Raw genomic sequence first — 18952 nt, forward strand, 5'->3', positions numbered from 1 at the left:
CTATTTGGTTAAGTTAGGATATAAGTGGTTGAAGCAAAAGGAGATGCATGCCGCCACATCCGATCCTAGCTCTTCTAGGGCGTTTCCTAAAGAAATTTGGAAGGTCATTTGGGAATTGGGAGTTAAAAGTCCAACCAAAGATGAAACACTTTCTCTGGAAAGTTTGTAATAATGCCTTACCTTCTATGGAAGCACTTTTTAAGAGAAAATGTGCTTCAGCTCCTATTTGCCTAGATGCTGTGAGGGTGTGGAGTCTATTGAGCATTTACTTCTACTATGTGAATGGTCTAAAAGGATTTGGTTTGCTAGTCCTCTTTGCCTATGTTTATCTGATTCAATGGTAGATAATTTTGTTGACTGGTTTGTGTCTATTATTAACTTGCTTCATGAGGATGAGTTTGCTCAAGCTCTTGTGGCTTACTTGCTCTGTATATTTGGAAGTCTCGATGCTATGAATTATATGACTGAAAGGAGCCTAATTTGTCTTGGGTTCTTAGCTCAGCCAGTAAAGCTGTCTTCAATTTTTGGACAGCAAAGGATTGGTTAGAAGCTAAGCAACAAACTTTGGTTTCCCCTTCTTCCACCTATAAGTGGTCTTTACCACCAAAGGGTGTTTTAAAGCTTAATATTGATGGGGCTTTTTCTGCTACTAACCTTTGTGGTGGTGCTGGTTTTATTCTGCAAAATGATACAGGTCAGGTAGTGCATCTTGGTGCAAAGAAGAATGCAGCATCCTCTCCCTTTTGTAGTGAGGCGTTAGCTTTGAGAGAAGCCGTGGATCATATTGTAGATAAAGATTTGGATCCTATTTGCGTGGAATTTGATTGCAAGGCGCTGGTGGATGCAGTACAAAAGAAAGCAACTTGTCCTGACTGGCATGTAGGAATTTTGGTTAAGGAACTTACAGCTGTTTTTGAGAGATGTCAAGAGCTATCTTTGGTCTACATCTCTTGTTCTGGTAATATGGCAGCAGATTGGCTTGCCAAGGAAGCTTTAAAGGGATTGTTTAGTGGTGGATGGGCCTCTTTCCCCCCAACCCTTCTTTTTAAGATTTTGCACTCTGATGTTCTTGGTAGTTCATAGGATAGATCAGGTGCTGATTAACTGATGTAAGTACCTTTATTGTTGATAAGTGAATGAATTTCTGCTTTTGACCAAAAAAAAAAATTGAATTTGATTCTATAACATCAATCCACTTTATCTCTTGTATTCATCATTTTAAAACTGTTTTTCTTAATTTTATAAACCTATAAATTGATATATAATCAAGTGATACTGATATTTTTGAAAAAAATCATGCCACATATATTATCATAAAATAATTTATTTAATTTTATAATTTATTTAAATTAGTTAACTAATTATTATATTAAAGACAGGGTGATGTATGATTTTACATAAAGATATCTTTAACTACAATCAATTAAATTTAAATTGGGTTCCAATGTTATGTCCGAGTAATCGGATAAGTGAATTGGACCCCAACGATGGAATAGCCCAAGGGTAGATTGAGTTTCTTCTCATTTGGGCCGACAAGTCGAGTTAAATGAACGCAACGCCCTAAAAGCCATTACTTTGTCTTTAACTCTTTTTGGGGGGTCAAAAAAAAGGGCTATTACTTTACCAGAGACTGGAGAGTCATAACATTGACGTGTTACCAAACAATCAAACATGCAATGAGCATGATAAAAACTCACCTAAAATTTAACTTTTAAATTTGAAACCTTTCAGGATAATATTGAGTTCAAAACAATTTGCAAACACATCGCTGTTGAATGAAAACTATAATTTAGGATATGCATTTATATCTTAATGCGGGGGGAAAAAAAAGTGAATGACATGTGATCATGTCAACTTAGTATATTTAGTCAACTACACTCAAACTTAACTTATATAATGTGAGGACAACATTGCTATGACATGAACATCTTTGGACAAATTTTGCATTTTAACCCTTTACTAATTTGAGTAAATTAAAAAAGTTAAATAAATTAATTGATTATGACAAGTGTGATTTGATCTCTCTAACATAATCATGTGTAACATCAAGTAATATATCAGTTTATAAATTATGTAAATTAATTTTTTTTAAAATGATAAATATAAGAGATGAAATAGATCTAGTTCTTATACTATCTTCGGTTCCTAATATAAGAAATAGTTAATTAATTTGAGTAGATTATGAAAATTAGTTAAGTTAGTTATTTGTAATAAATAGATATTGTCTTCTTTAAAATACCCTTGCTAATCAAAGTGTTATTTGATGAAATATTTAATATGTGCAATTACTATAAGGACTACGTATCTTAAAAAAATAAATAAATAAAAGAGATAAAGTAAATTAATACCTATATTTAGAATCAAATTGAAAGTTAAATAACTCTTATATTAAGAACTGGAGGTAGTGTTTAAAATCAACTTCAATCCCTGAGTAGTACGGATTAAGGAGTGGAGGAGGAAGGAGTACTAACCATTGTGTGGCTATAAAAAACATAGAAACCTGGGATGACGTTGCGTCACACAAGTGATGAACGTGGAAAAACAATAATGAAAGATTTGACATAATAATAATAGTAGTTTGATAGAAAGGGACGTGCTTATCATCTTTGTGTAGATGGTTTTTGTCGTTACAAGGCAATCGAATAGAATAGAAAGACGACAGACAATAGGGAGCTTGCAAGTGGACATCCTCTTGAATTGATGCATATCATCCCACAGACATCGCTTTCACTCTTTATCTCACAATGGCCAACTCTTTTCAGCTGCCTTTTATTGACCTTCGTTTCCTGTTTCCTGTCTCTCTCCAATTTTCTTCTTTCCTTAACTCCGAATCTTACCACTTTTCATTTATTTTGCCTTTATCCATCACTTTAATGTAACTTGGCCCATTAAGTGTTTTTCAAGTAAGAGCAATGTCGGTACTGAAGGATTTCTCATTTGCTGGGTTGTTGAGATAATGATTCAATGGTTGGTTTAACTTGGAGGAGATTGATTATAACTAAAATAATATAATACTACCTCTGGTACTAATTATAAGACTTTCTTTACCGTCTTTAAACAAGATCTTATAATTAGGACCGGAAGTAGTACACTTAAAAAATAATATTCAAATAAAATATATTACTACCTCCGGTCCTTAATATAAGACCTTCTTTGACTTTTATTTTGGTTCTAAATATAAGACCCCAATCCACTTTGTCTCCATATTTATGAATTTTTTTTCAAGACAGTCCTTCTAATAATGATGGTTCTAGCCAATACACTTGATTAACAAGAATATTTTAGGAAAGACAACGCTTATTTATTATAAATAGTAACTTTTTTTCTTAATTTACTTAAATTAGTTAACTAGTTCTTATATTTAGGACCGGAGGTAGTAATTCACAAGTGAATAAAATATATGTGAGAGTAAAGTCACATATTATATTGTTAAACAAAACCGAATTACTAAAATACAAATATGAAAGACTACTAATTTTTTAAACTCAAAACAACGTGGCTTCAAGATCAATTAAGAGGGAGGAAAAAAATATAAAATCTATCTAGATGAATTCATCCAAAACTTATAATCGACTCGTTAAGGAATTGGTTCAGCGATTCACCAATATGACCTGGGTTGAGTTTTAAAACTATGAGCAAGAGTAGGAGTATTATTCTGGATATAATATCTGGTATTTTGTAGTACTAGTAGATTAAATTTGAATATTGTGATTCTTAAATATGGGTAATCCTTCTAAAGACATTTCCCCCCCAGTATTTTAACCATATCAAAGACAGGAATTAATCTCCCCCGTCTAAATTGAGTTAATTCATTAGGCTTTTAAATAAAACATGTCTAATCATATTACCCGAGAGATAATTCATACTTAACTACCAATCAACACACCATGTGGTGGGTAATTAGAGGAGTTTGTTGAATCTAAAGTTTGAGTAATTTCAGTGCATCTTCTCAAGCTGGCTTTATCAATATATCTGCTATCGATTTCTAAATCAAAATTTAACAAGTGCTTTGGTAAATAATTTGGTAAATTATATATATGTCTTTTTATTCATCCCTTATTTAAATGATTTGATAATAATAACAATACAATATATATTACTATACTATTTAATTTTGCAACAAAGTAAGAGGAAAAAGCAGGGAATTGAAAAGGAAGTTTCAAGAAAGAAGCTACTCACTTTCTTGGAATCTTCCTAACATATATAAAGTCTACACTGTCAATCTTTCATAATATATCCTTGTGTTACAAGTTTCTTTTTTATCCCTATAATCATGTGATTTTTTCATAAAAGCTATTAATATAAATTCTAACATTATTAGGCTTAAATCTAAATAGTTCTCTCCACGAAATTTAAACTCATCTCATTATCATACTAAATTGACCCAAACAAAATTATATGTGCATTATTCTTTTCTTTCATGTAACTTTTCTCTATTTACCACTATTAAGTTATTTAAATTTGAGCATTATTAAGTCTAAATATAGGTAATTCATGGCATCAAGTTATTGACTCTAAGTCATGGCAATAGAATTTAATATATTGGGTAGGTAGAGATAACAAATTGATAATAGTTTAGACTATTGGGATCTCGATCTGGATCTTTCTTCGAAGCTGCAATTTAACTAATTTATCCTTGTTTGTGGGTATCATTCTCATTAATCACTACCGGTAAAGAGACTTCCAACAATTAAAAAAAAAAAACAAGTCAATAAGAAATACATAAACAATTATGATAATATTTTGACATAGAGTGTGTACATAAAATATTACGTTATTACCATTTGAGTTTGCTAATTTCATATATATAGCATATGACGTTGATTCTAACATTTGATGTGCCAGTTATAATCAAATTTTAACTTGTTGAAGTTCTGAGACAGGGACTTTAAATCAAAATTTGTTTATATATTACTCCTCCGGTCCTTAATATAAAACATATTTAACCGATTTGATTAGATTAAAGAAGTTAAGTAAGTTAGTTAATTATAAGAAATATGACATGTTTTTTTTAAAACACCATAATCATCTTCTTTAATATCCTCTCTTCCTTTTCTACTTGATTATGGTTGAGAGAGATCGATAGGGGTAATTTAGAAAAATTTAATAAATATGAGAAATATGTATTATATTTAGGATCAAAATCAATTTAATAATTAAGTCTATATTAAGGAGCGGAGGAGTATTAAAAACATTTCAAATAGCAGAGGCGACTGATCAAACAAGGGAAATCAAAATTGAAAAGGATGATCGCTGATAAAAGAAACAAAAAAGTCTCGAAAAGAGGCGGAAAGTCGAGAGTCTACACATTAATAAAAAGCTAATGACCCTAAAAAAGAAAAAATATATATACTAATTATTAAAAAAAAAAGCAACTTTCAACCACTTTGAGCTGATGCTTGTGCGGAAAAGATTGGCTCCAATTGCAACCTTTACTATGAAGCCAAACTAATACGCTCAAAATACAAAAAGTCATACAAGAAAAATAACTTCAAAAAATTGAAAAAAAAAAACTTCTTTATTAAAAGGGTTAATCATTTCTAAAAATTAATAATAGCTGAGTTGCTTAACCCTATTATTAACACCTAACGTGTCTTTTTTCCTGATTAATTACTTCCTCTTTCTTTTGGTTTTACTTGAAAAAAGTCATGAAACAAAACAAAGAGGCAATAATATCTCACGCTCACTTTCCCTAAATTCAAGTCATTGTTTTCAAGATGAAAAATATTTTCTAATTACTAATGGATAAGCGAATCAAAGTTTAAATTTTTACTGAAAGACACGTCTGCATTTAGTGTTTGATAGTGTATACAATATAATTATTTTAAATAAGAAGACACTTGTACCTGATTATTTTTAGATAGAAAAAATTAATTTAATTTATAATTAATTGCATTGTTTTTTATTTAGTAAATACTATTAATTCCCACAGTCAGTTTGGTGTCAGACTCATAGTGGCATTTGTTTTTAGTTGAGCATTAAATGTTCTGTATGGTACAATAGGACAACCTTATGATTAATTAGTCAATGCAATTATGACATTAATATTCCCACTGTGACACGGTAGTTAGATCATCACCGGGTCTAATAAAGTAAAGTAATTAATATCAATAAATTATAACACTAAAAAGTAAAAAAAATAAATAAAAATTACATCTGAGACTTTAAACGTAACAAAAATTATGTTAAAGAAATTAGAAAGAAAACTTTAAAAAAGTAATTACCTGCAAAAACCACAAGTAACTATGTAATTATAATCACCTACTCTATTTAATTTTCAGAAGTTATGATTATAATTATAATAAATTTGATTATTTTTTTGTATTTTCGTATTAAATATTTAAAATTTAATAATATTTATGGACCTTAAGAATAATTATAATTTTTAAATATTTCAGAAGATAATTTTGGTCAAATTAAAATCTTTAGACATAATTTTCTCAAAAAAAAATTTAATCTAAAAATACCGTATTAAAACATTTATTTATTTATGAGACACCATCCTCCCATAGAAAACTAAAGTACAAAACCGAACCTTCAAGTCACGACGTGGCATCATGTCGTTGGATAGGCCTTTTGCCCGCTAATGAACAAAACAACATTGACTTGAAACGGCCTAGTATGTGAGTGAGCGCGTTCCCGGTTTATTATTGCCATCTTTCTTCTTCTCTTTGATGTTACTTCTTTCCCAGTCTCATCATCTTGCAGTCCTCAATAACAACAACAGCAACAAACACTTCTCTTTCTTCCATCCTCTCTCTTACACTATCTGATGCTCCATGTAAGTTTCTTCACTCTGTTCTTTCACTATTTCATAAAAAGTTATCATCTTTTAATCGTAGCTTGAATTCTAAGAGCCTCATCTACTTTCAATCAACTGATTAAGAGTTTAACTTGATCACCCTTTTCTCTACTCTGGTTTCCATATCACTCGTCTGATTCATGAGATAAGTGATCCTTTTGCTTCCTGGGTTACTCAGAGATTGTGGGAGCTGAGGAGAAAGTTCTTGATTGATTTTATGCCTTGTTGGTGTTTACCAAAACGTAATTACCACAGCCTCTGCTTGCAGAGTTGTTGAATGGATTTTGAGGTGTCATTGCCGGGGGTTCCTTTCGATTTTTAAATTAGATTTCATTTTTCTATTCGTTTTAATTTTAAAGCTTGTTTTTGCTACTCTGTATACTAACTCCACTGCTTGGGTGTTTGAGGAATTCTTTCCATACCAGTATTGATGGTCCAGTTTTATTATTTTATTGATTCATAGTTTATAAGGGGTCTCTGGAATATACGGTTTTTCATGTCCTGTTATTGAGAATTATCTTTCAAGCGTATCACTGGGACAGCGTCAGAACATGCAAGGTTCCCCTTTAGCCCCCCTGATTGTTCACAGTTTAATGTCTTGGCAATAGAAAGAAAAATAGGATGAAAAAGGCAGTGTGCTGAACAGCCAAATAACCAAGCAAAAGTGTTACTTTTTTCATTAAATGGTGAAGATTCAGTTTACTGATCTGCCATAATCAGATATTCTGATATAATTTGTCATCAGCTACGCATGAGTATATCTGGTCACTGATACTCTCCATGTTACTGTTATAATAATGACAACAGCTGAAAGAAGTTATGTGAATTGATCTATTGGAGTCTCAAGATGTCTTATAGAAGGGGCTCTGATAATCAGCAGCCTAGACGGATACTACGGACTCAGACGGCTGGAAATTTAGGACTAGACCCAATATTGGACAGTGAAGTGGTGCCTTCATCATTGGTTGAAATAGCTCCCATCCTCCGTGTGGCTAATGAAATAGAGAGCAGCAACCCAAGAGTTGCATATCTATGTGAGTTACTATTGTATTGATGTGTCTAAATGCAACCATGCTGGATTTTCTTGTGGGTCTAACATTTTTACTGTTTCCATTTGATAATTATAACTTTTCGTTGGACAGATTCTATAACTGATCCTTGTAAGACTAATGAGCATAAATCAAACTCCTAAGCACTTGTTCACAGTGACTTTATATAATTTCAACTATCCTTATCACAAAATCTTGACTTGTTAAGGACAATTGCCTGAAAACAATTTTGGTTCTTATTCTTAGCAACAAAGATGACAATAGTTATGAGTGCTTTGTGTTTCTCTTGATTTGTTGCCTTTAATAGCTAAACTGGCATTCGTTTATAGTTCATTTAAACTCTCTAAGTAAAACAATGTGTTTTCCTAAGTTTCACTAATTTTTCTTCACATTTTTGTTTATTCGTTAAACTACTCGTTTCTATAAATTTCATATTCTGTTAGTTGTATTCTATGTTTGTATGTTTAATTTCATTTGAAAAGAGAACCCATTGCCCGAAGTCCTCTTCATTTTTTTCTTGTTACTGTTACATATTTGGGAAATTGCTGATGCTTTTTGTTTTTCTATATGGGATGTTGTTATCTATCTTTGATTATGACTTTGCTATAGATGATTTGTAAGTTTTACTAAATTTTGAGAGCTCATAAATGTACTTTGTGTGATTAGGTCGGTTTTATGCTTTTGAAAAAGCTCACAGACTAGATCCCTCATCCAATGGACGTGGTGTTCGCCAATTCAAAACTGCCCTTCTTCAGCGTCTAGAAAGGGTAAGTCTTAATATTATATGCAAAGATAATCATTTTATGATTCCTTCCTTCCACAACCTCTAGGCTCTAGGGAGTAAATTTTGCATTTGAGGAGTAAGGGATAGAGGAGGAAGCTTTAGTGGCTGTTATTGATGATTCAAATAAAACAATTGGTAGTAGTTCCTTTGAAGTTGCATTAGAACCCATGCCATACATTAAAAATCTGTGTAAGAGTTCAGGCCAAGAAAAAAATGAAGAAGCACATATAGATGGGAAACAGTGCAATTCCCATATCTACACATTAGATTAGATAGGCCAAACTAGCTGAAAAGAAAGAAAAAGAGCCTCCTACATATTCAATGGACATTTCTGGATGTCAGTGGTTAATTTGTAGGGTACTTCTTTAGAACTCCGCGATTATGGAGCTAAAGTTTTATTCTTTTCAGGAAAATGAAACAACATTGGCTGGAAGGGCAAAGAGTGATGCTCGTGAAATACAAAGTTTTTATCGGCATTACTACCAAAAATATATACATGCGCTGCATAATGCTGCTGATAAAGACCGGTACGTTTACATTGTAAAATTCAATCATTTGATCATCAACTTGATTTTAGCTGCCTTACATTTGATAGATAGCAAAAATTCTCCTCAACTCTCTAAATACAACATTCTTCCTTCCATTAAAAAACAATGTTGAAATTAACTTCATATCTTTTTCCAGTGCCCAGCTCACAAAAGCATATCATACTGCTGCTGTTTTGTTTGAGGTTTTGAAAGCAGTTAATCAAACACAGGGTGTTGAGGTCTCCGATGAGGTAAAATTATTGTTTTCTTGCCTGAGATTTTCTGGGTTGTATTAGTTTCTTGGTCATTGACTTTAAATCTGCAAGAGAGTAAAGTAACCTCACTGTTTAATTTTTTTACTAATTATCTTTTTCTTTTGTTTTAATTGTAGATCTTGGAAACTCAAAAACAGGTTGAGGAAAAGAAGCAACTATATGCCCCTTATAATATTCTGCCCCTTGACCCAGAGAGTGGGAAGGAGGCTATAATGAGATATCCTGAGGTTTGTTCCCATGCATTATTTCTTAATATCCATAACTTGTTATCGCCAAATATCCAAAAGCTAAGGTGCTGCAAGGCAGCATTAACAGGAAAATAATGCCTTAGATGGTTAACAATTTTCTAATCCCTTTTGCACATCCAAGAACTTGCTCCTCGAAGCAATGTTCCTTTATCTGAGAAATTTCTTTTCTTAGAATCTTCTTAGAAGCAGTGATGAACTTATTTGCTACTTACAGATTCAAGCTGCTGCCTCTGCTCTTCGTAATATCAGGGGGCTGCCCTGGCCAAATGGTTACCAAAAGAAAGTAAACATTGACATTCTGGATTGGCTTCATATCATGTTTGGTTTCCAGGTAGTGGTCTAATGGATTGGTGTTCATTATCTGGTTTTTCGTATTTAATACACAGGTTATGCTTCTTATATTATTGTGCAGAAGGACAACGTGGAAAATCAAAGGGAACACCTGATTCTTTTGCTTGCGAATGTGCATATACGACAAAATTCAAAGCTTGATCAGCACGCCAAGGTTTCTTCTTAATTATCGTATATGTTCTGGCTTATGCTTTATTTAGACTTTATTTTTCTTCTTACCATGCTATGATTTTTTCTTTTTATTTAGTTGGATGATCAAGCTCTAACAGCAGTGATGAAGAAGCTCTTTAAAAACTACAAAAGGTGGTGCAAGTATTTGGGTCGCAAAAGTAGCCTTTGGTGAGTTTCCCAAATCTTAAGCTAGTAATTATTTCAAACGTCATGGGATGTTAATTAGCAAGTTTAATTTGGTCTTATATGTACCTAGTCATGGCTAAAGTTAGACCATTAGAAAACTCACTGTAAGTCAGCTTGGCTAAACTGTTGGCCTCTACGAACTGAACAGCTGTAGAGCGAGTTAATTTTGTCTTGGCATAGTTATATGCATACATATGTCTGTTTAGAGGAATAAAGTAATATTAGAGTAAAAAAATAATTTTAGATTTTGATTTATAGCAAAAACTATAGTTATGTGTGTGCCTACAAAGTTATTCCAGAAGCCTGCGAAGGATGGGATTGGCTTGGTTTTGGCTTAGCTGAAGTACAACCTTATTTGTTGGTACCTTCATGCTTCTCTCTTGTGTAGTCTGACGATACTGTACAACATTATCTGGGTAAAATTCCTGTTAAGATTTTTATTCTATTTTTGGTACAATGGGAGTTAGCTGAAAACCTATTACACTGTACTCATCACTGATCTTCAAACCACTTGTTTTAGGTCTGGTATTGATTTGTACTATTTTTAAGTATCTTGACCTTATTGATTGTCAGGTTGCCAACTATCCAGCAGGAAGTTCAACAGCGCAAGTTATTGTACATGGGTCTATATCTTCTTATATGGGGAGAAGCTGCGAATTTAAGATTCATGCCAGAATGTCTTTGTTATATATATCACCATGTAAGTATAATTCAGGATAGAAGATTTCGAAATCTTTTTTTGATAATGGAAAGGAACTGAAATTTTCATTGCCTTTCTGGTGGAATGATTCCCTTGTAAATCTATCGAACACTTACTAATGGAGTGCTGCATCTATTTTTTTCTTATTCCTTTTCCATATAGGAGAATCCACAGTGCCCCCACGTAACCAGGGGATTGATTTGCCTTACTAACCTCAGTGTGTATGTTAAAGATCTCCTGTTGCCTTTCATTAGTTAACAAATGGCTAGAAGTTCTTGAAGGAATCCTCGTGAGCTTTATGGACATTCCTGATAAGAAGAAAGAAAATTATTTCCAACCTCATATTTTTGGAATTTTCTGTTTGCATTATATGGAGAAAGACGAATTTAGTGTCTTCTAGTTTGGATATGTTGACATTAATTTAAAACAATAAATTTCTTAATATGAAACTTTTTTCAATAATTCATATCTTTTCTAATAAATAAACATTATAATAACTGTTGTTTTTATAATGCGAGATTGATGAGATATGATGGTTGGTTTGGAATTTCTGGATTTGGTTCCCGCCATGCATCACTTGTTTAAGCAAATGCACAATCCTATTTTCAGACCCCAAAAAAAGGAAAGAAGTTTATATTCCGGTTGGTCCAGACGTCATTGTGGTGCTAGAATCTCAAGATATAAGTGTAAACGTTCATGAGCTTGCTCGTGACATAACAATTTAAGCTTTGAAATAAGTGTTTATTGTTTGATTGGTTCATTGACATCTTTATTATGGAGAAAGTGAGAGTAATGGGAAAATTAGCAGTCCAGAAAAGTTAAGTTGCCATATGCTTGTTGGTTTTGGGTTCTACTTCATTTTAAGTTTTATGATTACTTAGAGAAAGGGTAGAAATATATTATTATTTTCCTAGAAAGTATGTAATTTGAATATGGAGTAGTTGCCAATAAAACTTCATTGACAATTTTGATCATTTTACCTTGTTGATCTGCTTAGATGGCATTTGAGTTGTATGGGATGTTGGCCGGCAATGTTAGTCCACTGACAGGTGAGCCTGTAAAGCCAGCTTATGGAGGCGATAATGAGGTTTTTTTGACTAAAGTAGTAAAACCAATTTATGACACCATAGCCAAGGTTTGCTTCTCCTTTTTTTTTTTTTTCCCGTGCTAAAGAACTTCTTTTGGTCACTTGCTATATTGATTACCCTGTATCACTTAATATTGCTTTTTCTGCATTACAGGAAGCCAAGAGGAGTAAGAATGGAAAATCAAAGCATTCTCAGTGGAGAAACTATGATGATTTAAATGAATATTTTTGGTATCATGCTTCTCTTTTAATGAAATTCTTTAGTATGATGAGTTATGTTATAAGGGATTACCATTCTCAAATTGTAGGTCAGTTGATTGTTTCCACCTGGGCTGGCCTATGCGTAACATTTGTGAGTTCTTCTCGGTGCCTCGTGAACAGTCTCCAAATAATAACGATGAGGTGCCAAATATTTCATGTGTTATTTATTCCCCTTATAAATCACCAATTGGGTTGAAAATGTAGTATTATTTACTTATTTCTTCAAAAGAAGATTAAATGAAAAGGGGTGCTGTTCATTACATTGTTATTGTTTGTGGGGGATTTAAGATCACCTTTCTAGACTGAATGGTCTGATTTTGGAGCTTGTGAGTGTGTTTTGCTCCAGGTCATGCTTCTTATTTGTGTGTATAATTATGCATAATTTGCAGTGCTGCCTTCCGCATGTCAAGCTGGCATGATCTGTAGTGGTATTAGTTAAATAATGCTGTAGTAAATCTTATGTACTTGCAATTTTGTCCTTTCGCTTATTTAAAAGGATATTTTTATATTTATGATAGACATGGGGCCTCTGGTGTTAGTGTACAAGAGGAAGAGTAAGGGAGCAAACCATGGGCCTTTGCTTACGTATTCAGGAAAGAACCCCAAAGCATAGTAAACCAGATATAAGGGAATTCAGCACCTCTGGCTATTAGGGGTGAGAGAGTGTTTGCCTAAATAGTCAATGTCAGAGAGAGTCAGATAGAAGGTAAAGAAGATTCTGCGTTTGCTAAGGAGTACCTCTTGAGTAGCATAGAAACCAATGAATTTGTGTGTTTCTGCTTTTGTTAGGGAGAGTTTATACCTTCTGAATAGCATAGAAACCGATGAGTTTGTGTGTTTCCTTTCAATTTCCATAACTGCAGCTTCTCTATCATTTGACTAAGTGCGTGTTTGGTTTTTAGTTTTCCAAAAATCCATTTACAAAAGTTCATTTGTCAAATTGAAAGTTTGGTAAAAGTTAGTTTTTGTAGAATTGATGTTTGGATACAGTTTTGGAGAAGTCAGTTCAATAAACTAAAATTTATTTGGATACATTTTTCATGTAGAAGAATGAGTAAAATGGGAAAAATGTTAGTTAGAGATTTTTCATAAGCCAAAAGCCAAAAGGAAGGCCAAGTAACTTTTAGCAAACTAACTTTCACCGGTTGAGGAAATGGACTTTTGGGACAAGCTTGTAAAACCAACACAAACTTTTAGCAAAAGCTGGTCTTGAAAATGGACTTTTGGCCTTTAAAACCTGAAACCAAACACCCCCTAAGACTTTAGTGAGATTAATATTGAATCAATAAGAATTCTAGAGTAGTTTCCGTCAATCTATCTTCAACATTGCACAAAGTTCATAGATCTAATTCTTGTAGGTTCTGGTATAAATGAATTTCATTGAAAAACAATTCTTGGCCCTTTTCTTAGTGGCTTAAGCTTTTGGATTATTTGATTAGTGACATGGCATTAGAGGCTTTTATTATGAAGGACATGTTAGACATTTAAGTCAAAAGGATTCATAGACCTTCTCCTAGCAGTTGAGCTTCTAGGAAGAGTGGTTCATGACAAAACCAGTATCTGACTTAGATGTCAAAATCTGTTTCCATTGTTGATTTCCTTACTTGCAGGAAGCCGCCAGTGTAACCTGGTATTGCCATAATTTAGAAGCTTAATCTTGAAAAGAGAAAAGGATTCAGCATATAAATCTCCAATGAAACCACTTGTTTTTAGGACCTGGACAGCAGAAAGATGTACTTTCTATGTATTTTGGGATATTATCCTAGATTTATTAATTATTTTTTGGTAGACAAATTGGGTCAGAGATCCAGCCCACTATTAATCTATATTGAAAGAGCTGGCAAAAACTTCTAATTTCATCATTATATTTCAAATTATTTCTCCCTGAATTTATTTTGAATTTTGAACAACCCAATGATGCCATTCTATATTGGCAAAAATGTCATTCTCTCTAGTTTTGTTCTCAATTGGTGTTGTTCATTTTTGAAAACAGGGAAAGAGAGCTCCATGGATGGGAAAAGTTAATTTTGTTGAGATACGAACATTTTGGCATGTATTTAGAAGTTTTGATAGAATGTGGAGCTTCTATATACTATGTTTACAGGTAAATATGTCAGATATGGCATTTACTTTACTCATTTGACTCTAGCTCCATTCATTCTTACGTAATATGCTGATTGATCTGTCTGCTTAAGGCAATGATCATCGTAGCTTGGAACGGTTCAGGCCATCTAAGCTCCATATTTGATGGTGATGTTTTCAAGAAAGTTTTGAGCATCTTTATAACTGCTGCAATATTGAAGCTGGCACAAGGTAGAGGCAAAATATAATTTCCTTATTCTTTCACATGTATTTCTAGTCACAATCATTTTCTAATTTTCCAGAGCTAATATCCTATTTACAGCGGTTTATTCTTTCTCAAAATTATAAACAAAAGTACAGGGAAAACAACACTGACCTTTTGGGATGTCAATACAGATTTCACAGTGTTGTTTTACATTTTTTTAAAATAAATATTTTTAGCTGTAATATGTAACCTCCTGTTTAGGACAGTTCAGTGATCATGCAAAAGCTAGACCACATGTTGAAACTGAAGCCATGGTGACAGATAGACATTCCAATTTTATGTTGATCTCCACATATAATCAATAACCCACCATATGTTAGATTAAGAAGATTTTCTGAAAAACTGTTTATTGAAATTTTTTATGTTGAATATTTCATTTGAATAACATGACATGGTGATGCATCCTGTGTTTTTTTAACAAAAAATCATGAACGATCTGGAAGTCAGTGTTTTGAAGATATCTGAATTGCACATATCCAGAAAGTGATAGCAAATTTAACTGCTAACCATATTGTCGGAATCCAATCAAAATATATCCACCTAAATGTCTATCCTGACATGACAAAGTATGGCTTACTGTTGATTGTGATGACCAGCATTTTGTCCAAAATGTTCATTATGATTTTTTTTTAGTGACTACTGAATGTGTTGGTGGGAAAAAAAAAAGACTAGTGACTGTGTACATGAACCTTCATTGAATTATGAAACTAAATTGTTCTTGTTTATGAAGCTGTTGGCTAATTGATGTCTTATTTTTATTTTCCAGCCATCCTAGATATAATCCTCAGCTGGAAGGCAAGGAGGTGCATGTCAATTCATGTCAAGCTGCGATACATATTCAAAGCCCTTTCGGCTGCAGCATGGGTCATAATTTTACCCATCACTTATGCATATAGCTGGCAGAATCCATCTGGTTTGGCACAAACCATCAAGAATTGGTTTGGCAATAGTGCAAGTTCGCCTTCTATGTTCATTTGGCTATTTTCATCTACTTAGCTCCAAATATGCTGTCTGCACTGTTATTTCTGTTCCCTTTCATACGGCGGATTCTTGAAAGCTCTAACACTAGCATTGCGAAGCTCATGATGTGGTGGTCCCAGGTATGCAGATGCATCTGTTATGTGTGTCTCTTATTTGTGCATTTTGGAATATGTCTTTCCATAACCTTGCTGGAAAATGCTATATGTTGGCTTCTTTTGTCAGTATCATTTCTATTTTTCCTTCTTTAATTTTGTTAAAATATTTTTCTCAGCCTCGACTCTTTGTTGGAAGAGGAATGCATGAGAGCGCAATTTCACTTTTAAAGTAAGATAATGGGTTTCTTTTATTGAGTTGTGACGAACTGCTTCACAGCTCTGGCTGATCTGATTGCGACTGTTTTTAATTTCTAGGTACACTGTATTCTGGGTTCTCTTAATGCTCTCAAAATTAGCATTCAGTTACTATGTGGAGGTAAGGTCACAATACTTCAGAACGATGTCATTTTTTTTATACTGGCACTTAGAATGATTTCAAATAACGTATGTTATTTTCTAATGCTTATGATAGTTTAATTGGCTGTTCCAGATCCTAGTTTATGAGATAGAGGAGTGTGTTGTTGTAGTTTGGGTCCATAATTCACTCATGCAGAGGAAGATTTTAATTGACTGTCTACTGCCAAGATATATGCATATTATTTCATTAATTTCATATTTTTCCCTTTCTTCCATGTATAAGAAATATTGATCCATTCCCATATCTATGAATCTCTAAATGATCTATGAATTATTGTAATTATAGTTCAGCATCTGCAAAGGTGCCAAATCATTTTGCCATGGCATCCTCCGTTCTCGTCTTGATTTAATTAATCTGGTTTATTTCTTTATGCCTGAGAATATTCTATGTTTAATTTAATTTAAATATCTTGTATGTGGCATTAGCTTGATTTTAGGAATTGGTTATAATGATAGAATTATACTGTAGTTAATGCTAGAGGACCCCCAATGTATATAAATAGGCATATTTATGTGAGTGAAAAAAGTTCAATTTTCCTCCCACTTTTTCTGTCCATTTTTCTACCCGTTACTCTGTGGTTTAATTGGTGGAGTTAGGTCATCAATACGAGGTTATCAGTGGCTGAAAGTGCCTACCCTAGGCCTAGTGTGATAAGTTAGTGTTCTAGAAACGAACAGCTACGAACATAATTCTACTTGTCATGTATGTTGATCATATAGTGATTAGTGCAAGCGACACGTTTGAAATTTCATATCTTTAAAGCTTTCTTCATTCTCAGTTTCAAATAAAAGATTTGGGGCCATTGAAATTCATTTTGGGAGTCGAGGTTGCAAGGAGTAAGAAAGGTATTTTTATAACTCAGAGAAAATATGTTATTGACTTACTGACAAAAATAGGAAAGTTGGGGGCTAAACCGTGTTGGTCCCAAATGACTCCTAATTTACAATTTACCAAGGATGTTGCGAACCATTTGAAGATCCTGAGCAGTATAGACGACTAGGAGGGAAACTAAAAATCATACTATAACTCGTTTGAAATTGCATGCTTCGTTAGTGAGGCTAGTTAATTCATGCCTTCTCCAACAGTCACTCACTGGTCAGCTTGGAACAAATCCTTTGTTATCTAAGAGGATCTTCGATGCATGGAAAACCATGGGCACACTAATATTGAATGCTTTTCTGATGCAAATTGGGCAGGATCCAAGGTTGACAGGAGGTCTACTTGGGGATTTGGTTTTTGCGGGATGGAACCTTGTATTATTTAAAAACTAGGAAGCAGAATGTAGTGTCCTTAATGCGTAGGATTAAAATATAGAGCTTAGGCACATTTAGTTTGCAAGGTTATGCGGATATATCAGTTGTTAAGTGAGGTTCGTCCTAAAACCTCACTGCTTGCAAAGTTTATGGTGCCATCCAAGCTTCTCTTCACATTGCCTCCAATCCCTGTTCCATGAATAAGCAAGCATATTGAAATTGATTGTCATTTTGTTTGGGGAAAAATTCAAAAAAAATCATCTCCATTGGATATGCCAAGACTGGAGATCAACCAGGGAAATTTTGAATGAAGCATTGCGTGGGCTTTGAGCTGATTATATTAGTTAACAAGTTGGGCATAAGTAACATTTATGCTCTAACTTGAGGGGAAATGTTAGAGAATGTTCGAAGTTTGTTGATTCTAGAAATTAGTCATAATGGCAGTATTATCCCGTAGTTAATGCTAGAGGCTTACAATGTATATAAATAGGCATAATTATATGAATGAAAGCAATTCAATTTTTCTCTCAACTCTATATCTTATCACTTCGCGTTGCAGATTAAGCCTCTGGTAGGCCCAACAAAAGCCATCATGCGTGTTCATGTATCAGTTTATAGGTGGCATGAATTTTTCCCTCAAGGTAATTGCATGATTAAATGAAATTAACTGATTAGTTCCTACCAGGACTGCTTGTAATCTCATCCTCTTTTTTGATGCAGCGAAAAACAATATTGGTGTAGTCATCGTTCTATGGGCTCCTGTCATTCTTGTATGTCTATCTAGCCGTATAATGTGATACATTTTTTTTCAAACGTCTATTCTACGCTATTAATAATCAATAGGGTTTGTCCTTTGCAGGTTTACTTTATGGATACACAGATTTGGTATGCTATCTACTACACACTTGTAGGGGGTATATATGGTGCCTTTCGTCGGTTGGGAGAGGTTTGTCTCTCATTATTTACTTTTAAATGGTCATTTGTTATTCTCCTATTTTGTTTTTGTACTTTTGCCAAGTAATGTGTACTTTGTATAAGAGGCATGTGTTAATCACCCGTCAAAACTTAACCTAGAAACACACGTGAAATGAAGAAAGGAATGGAGGCAATACTTGTTTACTGACCTCTATCCCCTCTCAATAGTTTTAATTTCTCCCCTTAACACCACACTCTGGTCATCAACCCTTCCCCTTCAAGCTGCATTGATTGAGAACATATGGATCCTCATACTTAATTACTGTTTCGTTATAATTTCAGATTCGTACCCTGGAATTACTGAGGTCTCGATTTGATTCACTTCCGGGTGCTTTTAATGCTCGCTTGATTCCATTGGATAAGGCTGAGACAACTAAGAAGAAGGGACTGAAAGCCACTTTTTCACGGAAATTTGATAAGGTCTTCCAACTGATACCGTTGT

At 33.5% G+C, this 18952-nt stretch overlaps 1 protein-coding gene and 1 pseudogene across 1 annotated transcript; both read left to right on the forward strand.

Annotated features, from left to right (window-relative positions):
* Positions 1–337: 337 nt before the first annotated feature.
* On the forward strand, positions 338–1083 carry LOC114743397 (uncharacterized). Its single transcript, XM_028931608.1, has 2 exons — positions 338–428; positions 533–1083. The coding sequence occupies exons 1-2, from the start codon at positions 338–340 to the stop codon at positions 1081–1083; spliced, it is 642 nt and encodes a 213-aa protein (XP_028787441.1).
* Positions 1084–6871: 5788 nt separating this feature from the next.
* On the forward strand, positions 6872–18930 carry LOC114743398 (callose synthase 2-like; annotated as a pseudogene).
* The last annotated feature ends 22 nt before the right edge of the window (positions 18931–18952 follow it).

Source organism: Neltuma alba, unplaced genomic scaffold (assembly GCF_004799145.2).
Source record: "Neltuma alba isolate B1F8T4 unplaced genomic scaffold, ASM479914v2 tig00004011_pilon, whole genome shotgun sequence".
Classification (NCBI taxonomy): domain Eukaryota; kingdom Viridiplantae; phylum Streptophyta; class Magnoliopsida; order Fabales; family Fabaceae; genus Neltuma; species Neltuma alba.